The sequence below is a fragment of the Aquarana catesbeiana genome, linkage group LG01, assembly GCF_042186555.1.
Source record: "Aquarana catesbeiana isolate 2022-GZ linkage group LG01, ASM4218655v1, whole genome shotgun sequence".
NCBI classification, from domain to species: domain Eukaryota; kingdom Metazoa; phylum Chordata; class Amphibia; order Anura; family Ranidae; genus Aquarana; species Aquarana catesbeiana.
Window position 1 is genome coordinate 887,342,721 of NC_133324.1, and position 16,797 is coordinate 887,359,517.

Genomic DNA, 16,797 nt, shown 5'->3' on the forward strand with positions numbered 1-16,797 from the left:
CTAATAACCCTTTTTTAGTAGTACTAATATGCCCCCATTGCAAAAGCGCAGTGTATGTGATGTTTAATATACTGAAATTTTCCTCTTCCAGCTTCTGCTGGCATTGCTTTCCAGGCTGCTAGAAAGGTGCCAGGTGAAGTGCACTTTGTATCACGCCGTCTGGGACAGGAGCCGCTACAGAGAAAGCATGCGGCTCCTGCTCCCTCCGCTACCAGCTCCATGTACTCTGATGCTTTGGGATGGAGGGTTGGCAACCCATTGATCAGGTTCTGGGCTTGCTGACCCGCCATCCCAGAGCATGGGCATGCACTTCCCTTGTTTGAGGTTGCGGGCAACATCAGAGGGCGCCGTGGGCCACAGGTTGAGCACCCCCGGCCTAAAGAATCCTCAATACTCACTACAAATGAGAGCAAAATCAGCTTCACTTCCTAGTGCAGTGTGCCAATAGCATGTACATATATCTTGTGTTTAACACAATGGTAAACACAGGCTGTAACCCACAGAGATACTGGTCCAGGTAGACCGTATACAATGAGAAGTATGTGGATTGCAGACTACGGTTATCATTGATGTAAATGCAGGTTGAGGCCACATGCCGACACATTTACCATATAGTGACACACACAGGCCATTATACAGGGTCTATACAGAATAATGAGCAATGGCTTTTCGGTTATAAAATGATCAATGAAAAATAAAAAGGTAGAAATGCGCAATACTGGAACCCAGCTACTATATAGGAGGTAGAAATACCACTTCATCTGAACTTCTTGTTATGCTCCTCTGTTTGCCCCGAAAACAGTGCTTAATCATAGAGAATCTCTATTATCTCCTTGATTAAGCAGGGCAAAACATATCAAAGGAGCATAGCCATGAGGAGTTCTGGCTGAAGCTGTATTTTTACCTCACTATATAGTGGCTGGGTGCCGGTGTGCAGCATCTGTCGATTTTCTGATCTGCTTCAGCTAGCCTGGATGAGCTTGTCTGACCGTCGCCACCTGATCGATGCTTTGGGCTGCAGGGGGAAGTTTTGCTGTGCTTTGAGCAGCGCTCCAAAATTATGTATATGGGCAACAATAAAATGAGCAATGTTCAATCCTGATGGGCAAAAATAGAAAGACTATGGCAGACCTCAGACACCGCTGCTAAAGTACTTGCATTAGAGTCTATGACGGATGGCATATTATTCTCACAAGAAAGGCACCTAGGTTCATTATAAAGAAGATCCCAAACTCTTAAGCTGACACAAGCCCCAGGGTTGTCTTTAAAACACAAAAGACCTTCAAGTCTATAGAAAGGGGATGGGGTTGGTTTACTAAAGGCAAATATACTGTGCACTGCAAGTGCAGTTGCTCTAGATCAGGGGTAAGCAACCTTTGAGGTGTGGAGATCTACCTGGACAACATGGAAAAGATCAAAGATCACCTGGTGCCGTGCCTATTTTTGTATAAAATAAATTACCTAGCAAACCCCTAATAAAAAGTAAATCTTACAAAACAAATGTCACTGTAGAAATATAAAAAAAAAAAAAAAAAAACTTAGCCTACATTAAACTTCAGCTTCAGTGAGAAACCCAGCATTCACTTTCATTCACAATTGAATTGCTGGTGCTGGAGTTCATCATGAAAGCAGAACATCTGGTACTGCAGGCTGATTAGTTCAACTAGTTTCAGGACTGGCTAACTGCTCTGATTTCTGGCCAGTGTAAGTAGTATGTAGGGCAGCGTACAGAGGTCAGGAGGACGTAGGGCAGCGTACAGAGGTCAGGAGGACGTAGGGCAGCGTACAGAGGTCAGGAGGACGTAGGGCAGCGTACAGAGGTCAGGAGGACGTAGGGCAGCGTACAGAGGTCAGGAGGACGTAGGGCAGCGTACAGAGGTCAGGAGGACGTAGGACAGCGTACAGAGGTCAGGAGGACGTAGGGCAGCGTACAGAGGTCAGGAGGACGTAGGGCAGCGTACAGAGGTCAGTGGGACGTAGGACGTAGGGCAGCGTACAGAGGTCAGTGGGACGTAGGGCAGCGTACAGAGGTCAGTGGGACGTAGGGCAGCATACAGCAGTGTTGCCAACTGTCAGTATTTTTACTGGCAGGCAGTAAAAAACAGGCAATTTTCTCCTGCCAGTAAAAAATATGGCTGTGATTCTCGGCCCAGAGCCAGCCGAGACCATAGGAGTGCCTGCTACAGTGTCTTCAGGCAGCTCTGGTGGAGGCGGTGCCTGAGCATGTCCTGTGATGTCATGGTGCAAGGGAGCCAAGCAGAGCGGCCAGAGCCTTGTGTGTGGGTCTGCGGGGTGGGAGCAAGGCAGGCCAGGAGTGGGACCATCAGTGCTGTTTGGACTGGAGGGACCACCTGGCTTGGAGAGAGACTGTCAACAGTGACTCTGGAGAAAATCACATTGCTAATTACATATTGTACTTGTTTGTAGCCCAACTAGTGAAATTTGTACTTAAAACTGTAATTTTGCAACTTTTGGAAATGCCAGTAAAAACGTGGCTGTGCCAGTAAATTTTGGGTGTTGTGTCAGTAAATTTCAATCTGTTAGGTTGGCAACACTGGTGTACAGAGGTCAGTAGGATGTAGGGCAGTATACAGTGGTCTGTAGTAGGTTGCAGGATGTAGGGCAGTATACAGTGGTCTGTAGTAGGTTGCAGGATGTAGGGCAGTGTACAGAGGTCTGTAGTAGGTAGGGCAGTGTACAGAGGTCTGTAGTAGGTAGGGCAGTGTACAGAGGTCTGTAGTAGGTAGGGCAGTGTACAGAGGTCTGTAGTAGGTAGGGCAGTGTACAGAGGTCTGTAGTAGGTAGGGCAGTGTACAGAGGTCTGTAGTAGTTAGGGCAGTGTACAGAGGTCTGTAGTAGTTAGGGCAGTGTACAGAGGTCTGTAGTAGTTAGGGCAGTGTACAGAGGTCTGTAGGATGTAGAGCAGTGTACAGAGGTCTGTAGGATGTAGGGCAATGTACAGGGGTCAGTAGGATGTTGGACAGGGTACAGAAATCAGTAGTAGGTAGGGCAATGTCCAGGGGTCAGTAGGAAGTAAGGCAGTGTACAGAGGTCAGCAGTATAAAGAGCGTTGTATAGGGATCAGTAGGGCAGAGAACAGGGGGGTCAGGAGGGCCTAGTACAAAAGGGGGGGTCAGGAGGGTATGGTGCAGGGGGTCATGGTACTGGGGAGTCAGGAGGGTACAGTACTGAGGGGTCAAGAGGGCACGATGCAGGGGAAGGGGAGGGTCAGAATGGCGCAGTGCAGGGGGGTCAAGAGGGCACAGTATTGGGGGGGGTCAGGAGAGCACGGTAATAGGGGCTCAGGAGGGCAGCGTACAGGGGGTTCAAGAGAGTACGGTACTGGTGTGGGGGTGGGGGTCAGGAGGGTATGGTACAGGGGGGGTAGGAGGGTATGGTAATGGGGACTCAGGAGGGCAGAGAACAATGTCCGTTGGCATGGACCATAGGGTGAGTACATGGATTGAAAACTGGCTTCAAGGGCGAGTTCAGAGGGTGGTGATAAATGGGGAGTACTCGGAATGGTCAGGGGTGGGTAGTGGGGTTCCCCAGGGTTCTGTGCTGGGACCAATCCTATTTAATTTGTTCATAAACGACCAGGAGGATGGGATAAACAGTTCAATCTCTGTATTTGCAGACAATACTAAGCTAAGCAGGGCAATAACTTCTCCGCAGGATGTGGAAACCTTGCAAAAAGATCTGAACAAATTAATGAGGTGGGCAACTACATGGCAGATGAGGTTCAATGTAGAAAAATGTAAAATAATGCATTTGGGTGGCAAAAATATGAATGCAATCTATACACTAGGGGGAGAACCTCTGGGGGAATCTAGGATGGAAAAGGACCTGGGGGTCCTAGTAGATGATAGGCTCAGCAATGGCATGCAATGCCAAGCTGCTGCTAACAAAAGCAAACAGAATATTGGCATGCATTAAAAAGGGGATCAACTCCAGAGATAAAACGATAATTCTCCCACTCTACAAGACTCTGGTGGGCACCAGTCCTCAGGAAGGATGTACTGGAAATGGAGCGAGTACAAAGAAGGGCAACAAAGCTAATAAAGGGTCTGGAGGATGTTAGCTATGAGGAAAGGTTGCGAGCACTGAACTTATTCTCTCTGGAGAAGAGACGCTTGAGAGGGGATATGATTTCAATATACAAATACCGCACTGGTGACCCTACAATAGAAATAAAACTTTTTCGCAGAAGAGAGTTTAACAAGACTCGTGGCCACTCATTAAAATTAGAAGAAAAGAGGTTTAACCTTAAACTACGTAGAGGGTTCTTTACCGTAAGAGCGGCAAGGATGTGGAATTCCCTTCCACAGGCGGTGGTCTCAGCGGGGAGCATCGATAGTTTCAAGAAACTATTAGATAAGCACCTAAATGAACGCAACATACAGGGATATACAATGTAATACTGACACATAATCACACATAGGTTGGACTTGATGGACTTGTGTCTTTTTTCAACCTCGCCTACTATGTAACTATGTAAGTGGGTCAGGAAGGTATGGTGCAGAGGGGTATGGTATTGGGGGCTCAGGAGGGCAGAGAACAAGGGGGTCAGAAGGGTAAGATGCAGGGGGTTTCAGGAGGACATGGTATTAGGGACTCAGGATGGCAGAGTACAGGGGGGGTCAGGAGGGCATGGTGCAGGGAGGTCAGGAGGGTAAAGTATTGGGGGGTAAGGAAGGCACAAAAGTTCTTTACTTATGCAGAGTAGCGGAGGGAAGCTTTAATGGCAGAGCTGCATGTTCTGCCGGCTCTCCTCTCACATATCACCTGCAAGTGCCATGGATGGATCAGAGGGGGTTCACAATCCCCCGCCATCTGTCCGCAGTCAACAGGTGGAGATCTAGATCTTAGTAAAGGAGGGGAAGCTTTGCTGATTTCTATCATCCAATCATGTGCAAGCAAAAATTCAGTTTTTATTTTCCTTGCATGTTATTGGGTATTCTTTGCAAAGTGAAGCTTTACCTTATTTACTAAGCTCTGGAGCAACTGCACCTGCAATGCACAGTATATTTGCCTTAAGTAAATCAACCTCAATGTGTAACTTTGTAAACATGAGTTGCAGGGAGAACGTCTGTGAAGGATTAGGTTCAACAATCGCCAAACTAGGTTTACCATCACCCAAGGTCCTTCATGCAACACAGTAAACAGATGTGCCGAAGGCCAAGTGGCCTCTTACTCCAGTACTTTTTCAGCTTTCACAAATTCACCCTATACTAGAAACTTCTGGCAGATGGAGGGTTAGAAAAATACATCATATAGTAACACATTAGAAAAGAACATGCCATTACAGAACATAGGTAGACACACTTTCATGCAGAAGTATATATGTATTTTTACCAGGACTGAATAGAATGTGTATCTAAAGAACAGATAAGTTGCACTGCAGACTCATGAGGTTGAAGGTAATTTAATGGTCGTGTTAACTGAATTAGGTCATGTGATAAATATTAAATGGTGTTCTCTCATTTTAGAATGAACTTGTTAGATTGACGCTCCAAAAAGAAGCAGAAACAAAGAAGCAAGGGAGATGCAGAATGGAGAGAAGAGTTTATTACATTTTGAGAAGATCAGTACAAAATGGCACACAAATGTCTACAATCAGGGTATCTACAGAGCAAGAAGGTGTGAGCACAGGCTACAGATTGGACAGCATTGGATGGACATGCAGTATACAAGATCAGCTGTAGGAATGAAATTCATCTTAATGGGATTCTACAAGGGGGTTGTCTTTACACAGAGACATCACATTTCAGGTTAAAAAAAGCTCTGTCTAAGTGCAGCAAAGCAGCCAGTTTGAAAGCTGAATGGGAAAGCAATGTAATGTATTTTGTAAAGCTCTTGGTGCTATACAAATCCTGTAAAATATTATTACCCAAAAAAAGTCACTGTTGATGGCTTAACAAATATTCCTGGAAAGAATCATGTATTCATTTCCTGAGGCCTATTGACACTTGGACCCTACTTCTTTTTCATACACGGGGTCCAAGTGTCAATAGGCCTCAGGAAAATCAATATGTAGTTATATGCCATAGGAAAGAAGTATACTCGTCCATATCAACCAGTTTCCAATTTTACTTCTCAAGCACAAGATTTAAAAAGCGTGTCCCATTTTCCTTCTATATTTTATTCTGCATTTCTAGGTCTCCATTTATTCTACGTTTAGATTTATTAATTTTATTAATCAATTAATTCAATTCTTTTTTTCTAAAGCACAGCAATTCTGCAAAACAAGCAACTGGTAAAATTCCATACTTTCGTAGAAAGCAGAAGCTGCAGTTGTTCTATTAATCTACAGTGATGTCACAACTAAATCCTCAGACTGACTGGCTGATATGACATAAGGACAAATAGCCATGAACATGTATGGCGATAGTTTGTCAATTCCTGAAAAAGTTTTATCTTCCACTAATGGCACAAAGTGCAATACACACTAGCACTTCCACTTAACATTTGTATCATGGGTTAATTTAGCGAAAACCGATTGGTAATGCATCTGCTGTGCATAATGTCACGATAAAAGGGGCTATGCCCGCTGGGGGTCGCGATTATCGGTGCGGCCGATATTCACTTTTTTTTTTAAAGCATTGGTATCAGTCACAAAACTTACCAATATTGCTTCTAGGGGTTGTACCGGGGTACCCGCCTTCCGCCGCTCGCCCGGGCTCTCCAGTCCCACCGGGAGACCCGAGCCACCAGCCGACAGGTCCGCTGGCTGGCCTAAGACCCGAACAAAGCCCATGCTTTGTTCATCTCTGATTTGGTAACCCAGAAGTGATGCCATGACATCACTTCCAGATTACTGGCATCTTAAAGGCGCCACTTTTAAAAAATAGAAAGTATTCAAAAATGCAGATCTTGACATTTTGAATACTTTTAAGTGCAGAGGAGGGGCTTGAGGTCTTATAGACCTCTGATCCCTCCATAAAGAGTACCTGTCACTGCCTATTACGGTCACAAGGGATGTTTACATTCCTTGTGACAGAAATAAAAGTGATATACATTTTTATTTTTTTTTTTTAAAAAGGACAGTGTAAAAAAAATTTTTTTTAAATGTACAGAATATCGGCACCCGCTATCGGCCTGAAAGGCAGCCGAAAAATCGGTATCGTATCGGCCCTGAAAAAACAATCAGTCAATCCCTAATGCCTGCACTGCATGGGTTAATTGTTTTGTTCTAGGGGAGAGGACAGCGGAGCTGTACTTATCTGACCTATTGAGCCTTCCTGCACAAGACCAGCTCGTCACCCTCGTGCTCCAGCGGTCTTGAAGATGTCCTGTTCCCAATGTCAGCACCCTCCATAGTCAGGAACAATCCACTCTGGGACATGGGGGTACACGGTTTTCTAGAGGATCGACGGATCAGGCGAGTATGATCTTTGTGCTTACCGCTAGAAAAAAAACAAGTAGTTGACCCAGGCAGTGCAGGCACAGCCCCACTGCATGGGGATAAAAGGAATTTGCTCAGGGTTGGGCTTTAATTTGTTCTAATTGCCCTACCTAACCCTGTGCTATTCCTGGGACAGAGCACATTACATCTTATACAATACTGACCTACACTGCTTTTAGTAGGTGGCCAATAATGGCAGCTTTTAGTACTGGACTGGAGCCTCGGCTATGACAACATCTTGAACAGTCCACTTTGAATGCAATTTACAGTGAGTGTATGTGTCCTTTATGTGGTCTTAAAGTGTATCTAAACTCAAATGAAAATGTATATATTGCAGCTTGCCATTCCTTAGATAAGGTAGCTGCATTCGTTTTTAATTCAGGCTTTTGCTCCTTTATTTTTCACCTGGTAAACCTGTAAATACATACACTTCCTGTCCTTGGATGGCTATGCTCACTCCTCCATTGTATCTGTGGAAGGAGCCATGGCTGACAACCAGACTGAACTTCAATTGACCCTGCCTTTGTTCATCTCCAATGCATGCTGGGTTGATGGAATTAGTAGTTTACAAAGAAATATCCATTTGTTTTTGCTTGCTTTTACCTCATAGGAAGTGAGGACGACACATTCCTGGCAAGATCAGCAGATCATTTCTCTACTTGCTGAAATTTTCTTAGATGTAATGGCTGCATTAGCTTTCATTCTTCAGACTAAGGTCTGGTATATATTGCAATTTTGTTTTTTGGTTTACATATGCCTTAAGGAACAAAGGTTCTTGTTGCATACAGCAACCAGACTTCCTTTGATTTTCCAACTGCAATACTGAATAAATGGAGAAACGGATTGGCTGGTATAGACAAGAACTACCCTTTCTTTAGGCACTTTTATGCCAAAGCTTCAAAATGGCTGCTGCTGCTTCACGTGCTGGGCAGTAAAGGTAGAAGGTCTTCAAGAAGTTTCAGGAATGTATAGTGTGTGTAACTAAATCAATACCAAATCATCGAGAAATCACAGCAGAAGACTAGTTATATTGAAACACACAATCATGCATCAGAAAGGCACACTTGCTATACAAGGTTTGCTTTAAAAAAAAAATAAAGAACTGATAAAAACTATACAGAATATTTATACATAGTTTGGGTTATCAGCAAACATGCAAAACATAGGATGTGCTCGGTTTACAGAAGACCGGGAAAAGTATAGTTCCATGTGTGCTAAGAAATCAAAATTCAATTACAATCCTCTCCAACTGTTCACTTATGTGAAACCAAAAAAAAAAAAAAAAAGAACGCGAAACGCAATAAAATATATACAATTTATGCCACATTTTGATCAAGGTTTAAACATAAAAAAAAATAAAACAAATTAATGTACAAAATTATACAATCTGATCAATATTTGGCCAGTCCTTCAACAGACCTGGTGTGTTATATATATTTTTGTAAAGAAAAAAACAAATAAAATCAAGTAAAGATGATCTAATACCCTATTGTCACCTACAGACCCCAAAAAAAGGGCGAAGAGTATTCTGAATGGCACTATAGCTTGTAGCAACTATTTCATGGTTTTGGCTGTAAAATATGATTGGCTGTTCATCACCGCTGCTTTGTTAAATGTGGTCAAAAGGAGTTGCGCTTAAGAGGTTTTTTTTTTTTTTTTACAAAAAATATAATGAAATTAATGAGACTACAGCCACACTGTGACCCAGCTCAAGACAAGGAGATCATATATGTAAAGGTACAGAGAGGTGAAGTTCAAAACTACATCCACATTTAAAAGTCCTCACCATCACTTGTTCCTCTGCGTGAGAGTGAGATGAATGGAGATTTGGGCCTTTTAATATGTTAGGCATTTAAAAAAAATACCACTAAAATAAAAAAAAAAAATTGTAAAAAAACCTCCACTCTACAGGGATCTAACTGCTCTAATCTGGAAAAAGCACATGGAGTTTAAATTAAAAATTGAAATAAAATTTAACAAAATAAAAAAATCTATTTTGCTAGTCCGGCATGTGGATACTGCCCACCTCCAAAATGTTACAAATACTTTACAGTTTATTACTTTTTTTTTGCAGCCTTAAAGAGACCACATGCAGTTTTCTTTAGTTTTCTGATCAAATCCAAATCAAGTCGTTATTTCCAGTTATTTTTACAGATTATCAATTTTCAAGGAAAAGCATATTATTGTGTTTTTTTATATGCTTTATGAACTAAAATTAAGAGTTCGATAACATTTTACTTGAAATCAGCTTGAAGATGAAGCATTTTCCAGCACAGCCAATGATGTAAAAGTATCAGCACACAAGTTGTGAGAGTACTGAAATCTCATAGAAGTATCATCAATACCCTCCGACCTTACAGACAGTCTGAAGGTTTGTGGGCAGCGTTAAAACAGATCTGGTTTTGTAAACAGTTTTGGCACTTTAATTGTAAACGGTTCCTGGTGGCCTTATCGGCACTGAGCAGGGGTATGATATGCGCAGTGACCTCATTATATACATACATACTGTATAAACAAATAAAAACAAAATGTGCAAATCTGCAATATTTTAAAAAGTGCAAAACACAAAAGAAAATGAAAAGTATATACATAAAATGGAAGCGAGTGATTTGTAAAATCAGAACGTAAACTTAAAATCCGGAAATACCTGATCTCTGACATCCAGAACTATCTTGGCTGGCTGTGCAGGGAGGAGGGGGTGAAAAGTTGGCTTCGGACAGCTTACTAACGTCACGTGGTGGTGTTGGGGGCAGTGGAAGTAAAGTGCTATTGGGGCTGCTAATGTCTCCTTCCGCCACTAGGGTGAGATCCGCCACATTATCGTCTTCGACAGTCTGAATGTTGCCGCTAGACAAGTCTTTAGATTGCCGCTCGCGGCTGGAGGAGTGTCTGTCTTGGACATGAGGGATTGGAGACAGTGGAGGGTTAAAGGGAGCATACGGCTTCCTTCCAGAAGGTGGCACCATTTCGGCTTTGTCCCTTTTCCCCACTCCACTGAACTTGGCAGACCTGTCTGCACCATTTTGGGTGAAGTCTTGTTTTGTACCTAGGAACCCACGGGAAGCACCATTGGTGCCTTTGTCAAGGCTGGTGCTCTTCTCCATCTTTTTTCTGCTAGTCTGTCCTGCTTCCGGGGTTGAAGAAATCTCATTGGGATGTGACAATCGAAGGAAATCTGGAAGGACCAGGTCTTCTTTCCTCAGGAGGCCTCGCTGGTCTTCTGCCCGATTGCTCTGTGCTTTCGAAATCATCTCAAAAAAGGCTACAGGGGGGAAAAAAAAAAAGTAGTTAGAAACCACATCTCCCGAAATATTTACATTGTCCGAAAATATTTTTAGCCTTCATTCATTTTTCTTTTAGCTGGTGCATCTAGCTTCAATTTATAAATATTTTACACCAAGAGTGTCTGTAAATCCCAAAAATAGTAAAGATTCAGCCACCCAAAACTGATATTTCCACTCTATAAATGCGAGAAAGAAGACTCCTCCACCAGCCTCTTCCGCATCTCCTTAACTTGGTGGTAATATTCCTGCAACCAGAGCTGTTTCCAGCAATCCTTGGGGTGAGGCTCCTAGGCTGTGCAAATATAGCCAAGAACTATAGTGTGGAAATCTGTCTCCAATAGCTAGTATGATTAATTGCCAGCATATAACAGACTGGGAAAAACGGTTTATAAAAGCCCAGGGAAGTCGTTTAACTCTATTCTGAAGGGGGTGGATATTTAGCAATCTAGATTACTAACCTCTGATGGACCTTTGGGGAGAGTGGTGCTCACCTCATGACCTTGGGCGCTAAGGGGTGCCACCAAATTATAAAAGACACTGCATTCAGATACACGGATAAGACAAAACATTATGATCACTGACAGGTAAAGTAAAGAACACTGATTAGCTCATGACAATGGGTGGGATAAATTAGGCAGCAAGTGAACATGTCCCTGAAGCCGAAAAAAAAAAATGGGCAGGCATGAAGATTTTGGGTCAGAGCAACACCAAAACTGCAGCTCTTGTGGCATGTTTCCAGTCTGCAGTCTACCAAAAGTGGTCCAAGGAAGGAAAACCACCAAACCGGTAACGGGGTCATGAGTGGCCAAGGCACACATGCACTTTGGGAGCAAAGCTCACCCTCTGCCAAATTTGTGTCAAGCTCAGCAAGTATGGGTGAATTTCACTTTCCCTGCAGCTGCTCATTAGTTATATATTCACTACATGGCTTGACCCATACACCCACATAATTAGTACACTGCAGTGGATGCTGGGAAACTGCAGGGACATCACTATTGGGAACGGTTTGCCTACTTGTAGTACAAAATTTACTTTTCTTTTTAAATTGGAGCTGCTTCACTGCATCAAAGGAACCAAACTTTACCAGGGAAAGTAAAACTCTGACTATTAAAAGTGAATAACATGATCTCGTTCCAGTGGAACGTGAAAGTGAGTGGGATAGATTAGGCATCAAGTAAACATGTTGTTCCTGAAGTTGACGTGTTGAAAGCAGAAAAAAATGGGCAAGCGTAAGAATTTGAAGGACTCTGACAAGGGCCTGGATGACTGGGTCAGAGCAACTCCAAAACTGCAGCATATATGGTATGTTCCCGGTCTGCAGTGGTCAGGACCTACCAAAAGCCGTCCAAGGAAGGAAAACCAGCAAACCGATGACATGGTCATGGGTGGCCAAGGCACAATAGTGCACATTGGGAGAAAAGGCTGACCCACGTAGTCCAATTCAATAGAAGAGCTACTGTTCAAATTGCTGAAAAGGCTGGTTCCGAATGAAAGGTGTCAGAACATACAGTGCATTGCAGTTTGTTTTTTTTATGGAGTTGCTAGGTGCGGACTGGTCAGATGACCCATGTCCACAGCCAAAAGTGCCTACACTGGGCACACGAGCATCAATGGAAGGTGTTGGACTTGGCCTCCAAATTCCCCAGATCTCAATCCAATTGAGCATCTGTGAGATGTGCTAGAAAAAAACAAAACAAAAAACAAAAAAACAAAACATAATTCCTGGAGGCCCCACCTCACAACTTACAGGACTTGAAGGATCTGCTACTGGTTGCTTGGTGCCAGATACCATAAGCATACCTTCAGAGGTCTAGTGGAGTCCAAGCCTCGATGGGTCAGGACTGTTTTGGCGGCAAAATGGGGACTTGACTAAGATTAGGTTTGTGGTCATGTTATCGTTGGTGGTCATAATGTTATGGCTGATCGGTGTAAATCTCCTATAAATCTCCCCCCTCCCTTTCACCCTTACCATTCACATCACTGAACTAATAACCAAAGATTTCTACTACTACCATGGGCTGATAAATACCCTCATTCGTCCCCTAAAACATGAATACCCATCATACCCAGTTCTCACCCTAATGATGAACATTTGAAGACACACACACAAAGCACCCGCCAGGCACAGTACAGGGAACCACCCAGAGAACCATCCTATGTAGGAGTGACAAACATATGCACGATGCCCAACCTCTTTCCTGGGCTCTCCCTAGACTTCATACTCAACCACAGAATCCCAGTTTCTCACCTACAAACAGCACACATTCCCTCAAGGCCTCTATGTGGAATGACAGTACTCACAGTGGGCACTCAGCTGGGGGACCAAAAGGGGAACAGGAAACATTTTCTGACCGTGTTCTACCAGGGGGCCACCCCATTGTGATAGTGACAATGCCTATATTCTCTGCCACTTTTACAGAACACTAGCAGACTACATATGCCTGTAAAGTGTATAGAATCCGTACGCTTCCAGGCATTTACCTTCCGCTTCATCCAGATTAATTTTATGCTGCTTTTTTCTGCCCACTCTCATCACAGCTTCATCTTTTTTCTGTAGTCGAAAATCTCTTGTGCCTTTCCCAAATTCTCCTCTCAGTCTAATGGAGGAAGACTTCACAAGAGGCCGATCTTCTACCTGTAAGAACACAGACGAAGGTGCCACATTTACTTCAATCACTCACAGCTATTGCCAGCACGGCTGGGTTTTATTGAAGGCAGCAAAGCACACAATAAAAGTGTAAAGTGAAGAGATACTTGGTTGATTAAAGCTTAAGTTCACCTTTACAGAAAATCTGTAAGCTGAACTCGCACTGAACCCCATCCCCCCAGTCCCGGTGTACCTGAGGCCTGTGATCACTCGCTAGGAGACATCTGGTTGTCGCTTTACCGGTCCAGGGATTTTAAATCCCCACGGCATTCTCTCTTCTTTTCCCCCCGCTGACAGGACGGCTAGGCGAGGTCTAATTGGTCAGCGCCATACATGTGAAGGCAACCCATTAGAATACCTCCTATACGTACGTTTAGGAGATTAAGCCGCAATGTCTCCTAGCAGGTGATCGCTGGCCTCAGATACAGCGGGACAAGGGGGATAAGGAGGGTGTCCAGTGTAAGTTCACCTTACAGATTTTCTGAAAGGTGAACTTACCCTTTAAGGAGGGAATACTGCGCACTGCCTTATTGAATATATCTGGCCATAAAAAGCCTAATGTACAAGAAAGACAAAAATAATCTGTTTAGGTTTACCCAAGGTGATAATAATCACTTCTGATAGTAATAAGCATTTGTTTTCACTCAAGCTTGCTGCCGAATTCCCCTTCAACCTTGCCAAACACTGCCTTGATAAGAGGAAAGGAAGAGGATAACCCGTGTCCCACTTTAATTCGTAGAGCAAGCTGCATAGTCCACAGGTATCCCAAAATACAGCCAACAAGAGGCTCTAAGTGCCTGCCTGTATTAGAGGAGCTTAAACAAGCAAGTGCAATTTAAAGAATGAAGGTCACAGCAGGGGAGTATTTACAGGGGTTGCAGGGGTCGCCATTGCGACCTGGCCCCCCTGAACACCTGGATAAGAGGGTGGCGGCATGTAGAGGGACCAATCCCTCCATGTAGACGCTGAATGCCCGCTTCTCCTCTACCTCCCGTAGACATTCAGCAACTGCAGGAGGGAAATGGAGGGCATCGGTTCCTCCACATGTCACGCCTGCCACCTCCCTATTGCTGTTCTGCTGTCCCAGGCTCCTGTGTGCTTCCCTGGCCCTCCTTGCCTCCCCACAGCACTGCCAGCTTTCCTCCGCCCACCTTCAGCCGGCTACTGCGTGGAATCTGTCAGGATGGGGTGTGTAAAAGGAGTCGGTAAATGTGTCATTTAGTGACCCCCTTCCTTGTCTGAATCTGTACCGATCACTGATGCTTTTTTTTTTTTTAAATCATTCTTCTGCCCATCCTACATTAATAGAGAGCTTTTCGTTAAAATAGTTTTTCATGATCATTTTTCAACAGTAACACAAAAAGTGTAATACATTATGGAAAGCCCACTTTGGTCCAACATACTAAAGCGGAGTTCCACCTAAAAGTGGAACTTCCGCTCATTCGTTTCCTCCCCCCTCCGGTGCCACAATTGGCACCTTTCAGGGGGGGAGACAGGATACCTGTCTTTCACATGTATTATGTTCCCACTTCCTGGGAACCACAGCTGTGGATATCGACGTCACTACTCAGCTCCCTGCTCCTCCCCCTGTCACCAGGCCAGTAGGAGAGAGGAACCTTGCGCATGCGCAGTAGGGTTCCCGGCGTGAAGCCATAAGGCTACCCTGCCGGGCTCCCTTACCCGCAATGGCGGTTGCATGCACCGGACAGCTGATGGAAACCATCAGCTGCGGTGCCGACATCGCTGGACTCCAGGACAGGCAAGTGTCCTATTATTAAAAGCCAGCAGCTGCAGTATGTGTAGCTACTGGCTTTTAATTTTTGCAGCGGTGGGAGGACCTCCGCTTTAAAGAACTGGGTGCATACAAGAAAAAGAAAGGAAGTCAAACATTCCAATAACTCTCGGACCCATGAGTGGCTTCCCACTCTTTGGCCGGGTAGTCAGGTTAAAAGTGTAAAATCCAAACAGTAGACAATGAACCCCAACATCAACCCCAACAGGGAGAACCATTGAATAATATAAAATAAATAAAAGTGAAGAAAAAATATGCACAGGGCAATCTATGCTCAACTTTGAATGTATTATTAACTTCTGCCTGTTCCCTTACTTGGACTCTTGTGAGCCCTTCCACTCTATATTTAGTGACGAGGTCACTCTGGACCATCATTGTGTTAAAGGTTAATCCTTCTTGTAGGAATGAAAGAGGAGTGGGAGAAGAAATCCGAGGGGAAGGGGAGAAGGATTGGGCAAGATAAAACCCACAGAGAAAGAGATGTGAAAAGACAGGAAGAAAGTGGTAGTGTTTAGGTACCAGGCTATGGCCCTGCTATATAGGGTGCTAGTATCTCTCCCTCCAGATCAGGTAGATTCTGACAGGTATTTTATCTAATTAGAGAGCTTTTCATTGACGGAATCTATAGTACAGCTCCTATGAATGGAAGAGGGGGCAGAAAATGCAGGCATAGTTGGCACGGTCGATGAGTGCCTGTATCAGGTCCCTCAACTCTATTTACCCTCCGGAGCAACAGAAGATTACGGCTGCAGAGCACGGCAGAGGATTTATAATATGACAGGAGGCACCAGAACAAGGGTCACGTGTAACGGTCTACCTGTGATGATTTTTCAAATCAATTTTCCTATTCTCACATTGCGATGTGCCAGGTCCCACCAAACTGATTTCAAGGAGAACTATAACTATTGTGGTGGAAAAGTGACGCTGAGCTCCTGTGCTTCGAAATGGTGTCTTACCGTAGATGTGAAGTTCCTGGGGTTGGCTAATGCAGGGTTTGACTTCATCATAGGAGTCTTTCCTTTGTCTGCAATCAAACACACATTAAATATCACCATATACAGTAGGAGATTTTGAGAAAATTTAAATTTGGAAGAGAGCTCGCTAACTTCAGGAGTTTGAAAATGAGCCCAATGGGACATGATGATGTACCAGGTAAATCTGACTTACACTGATGCACAATGAATGTGACCTAGACATCTAGGCCTCAATGACCCATGGTTAACCACTTTAGGACCACCCACCGCATATATGCTCTGGCAGGGCAGCTCTATTGTGTGAAACAACGTGCCTATACGTTGGTTCATGCAATAGATAGTGTGGGCACAGGCGCCCACAGCACGGAGTCGTCGTCAATGCGTGAGTCCGACAGACCCGATGTCCGCCGGCCACCCGCGATCGCTTTACTATGTAAACAAGGCAGATCCCGTGCTGACTGGGGAGAACATGGAGATCATCTGTAATCTAGCAATCAGGAACAGCGATCTCTGTGTTCTTACTGTCAGTACTTCCCCCACACAGTTAGAAACACACTGAGGGAACCCATTTAACCCTTTGATCGCCCCTGATGTTAACCCCTTCCCTGCCAGTGTCATTTATACAGTGATCAGTGCATTTTTTATTTTTAGCACTAATCACATTTGGTGAAAAAGTGTCACTTAGGGTCAGATTT

The 16,797-nt window shown here is 44.1% G+C and overlaps 1 protein-coding gene across 5 annotated transcripts in view; it reads right to left on the minus strand.

The window, feature by feature from the left end:
• The window catches only part of RGS12 (regulator of G protein signaling 12), a 319,733-nt gene that overhangs the window by 27,581 nt on the left and 275,355 nt on the right, over positions 1–16,797 (minus strand). For all 5 annotated transcript variants that reach the window (XM_073610871.1, XM_073610869.1, XM_073610868.1 and 2 more), the window contains 3 exons: positions 16,085–16,152; positions 13,171–13,324; positions 10,053–10,667 (listed from right to left, as the gene is read on the minus strand). In XM_073610871.1, coding sequence (XP_073466972.1) covers positions 10,053–10,667; positions 13,171–13,324; positions 16,085–16,152 — 837 coding nt within the window. The remainder of the gene's footprint in view (positions 1–10,052; positions 10,668–13,170; positions 13,325–16,084; positions 16,153–16,797) is intronic.